At 41.4% G+C, this 818-nt stretch overlaps 1 protein-coding gene across 1 annotated transcript in view; it reads left to right on the top strand.

The window, feature by feature from the left end:
• FGD5 (FYVE, RhoGEF and PH domain containing 5) overlaps positions 1-818 on the top strand; it is a 54,244-nt gene that overhangs the window by 39,982 nt on the left and 13,444 nt on the right. The window contains exon 12 of the mRNA XM_009069616.1: positions 80-148. Within this exon, the coding sequence (XP_009067864.1) occupies positions 80-148 (69 nt within the window). The remainder of the gene's footprint in view (positions 1-79; positions 149-818) is intronic.

Below are 818 nucleotides of genomic sequence, written 5' to 3'. Positions count from 1 at the left end.
CCTAGAAGGAATATTCTTTCTTTCAATAAGACTTAGAATGAGGAGTCTCAGGATTACAATCTGCTGTTTTCTCCTTCAGGTCTTTGTTAAAGAGGGAACACTGATGAAAGTCTCTGGCAAAAACAGACACCCTCGGCATTTGTTCTTGGTAAGATTTCTTTTATATTTTTACTGGCTTTCCCCTATCTTCCCATGCACTTATACAGCCCTGAAGCAGAAACTTTGAGACTGCAAGTCATTTAACCATCAAGAGTGATGTGGTGAGTCAGTTCCTGTTGCTAGCCAGGCCATAGTCCTTTCACACACATCCCATATGCAGAAATGCAGCAGTTCTCCAGTTGTGCCACAGGTACACAGTGTGTGCACTGCCTCAGCACAGTCCTCTAAACACACCTCCTCTAGCTTCCTCTTGATTACAGCAACAGCTTTCAATGACAGTTTTCAAAATTCTACTAAGATAGTTAAGAAAAATGAACCTTCCATCACTTGGCTGGAATACCTTTCACAAGGGTCCACAACCCTCCTGCAAAAATGGCAAATATTGCAGATTATAACAGGTGAGACCTCACTGCTTGGGAGATGCACTGTGAGCACTCATGCTTTGTTTTGCATTACACAGTCAACTGAGCAGTTAGAGAATAGCTGAGACTCCTCCTGAGCTCTGTTCTCAACTTGTCAAGTAACTTCTTGTGCAACCACAGCTAGATTTATGCTCTTATCAATATGAAAGGGAAATAATGCTTGACTCTGTCTTAGGAGTTTGTTACCTGCTTACCTAGTAACATTTGGAAATTTCTTTAGAGCTCCTTCACAATAAA

This window comes from Acanthisitta chloris, unplaced genomic scaffold (assembly GCF_000695815.1).
Source record: "Acanthisitta chloris isolate BGI_N310 unplaced genomic scaffold, ASM69581v1 scaffold9622, whole genome shotgun sequence".
Taxonomy (NCBI): Eukaryota; Metazoa; Chordata; class Aves; order Passeriformes; family Acanthisittidae; genus Acanthisitta; species Acanthisitta chloris.
The sequence above is the reverse complement of the archived record's forward strand: the minus strand, read 5'-3'. Positions and strand labels throughout refer to the sequence as shown.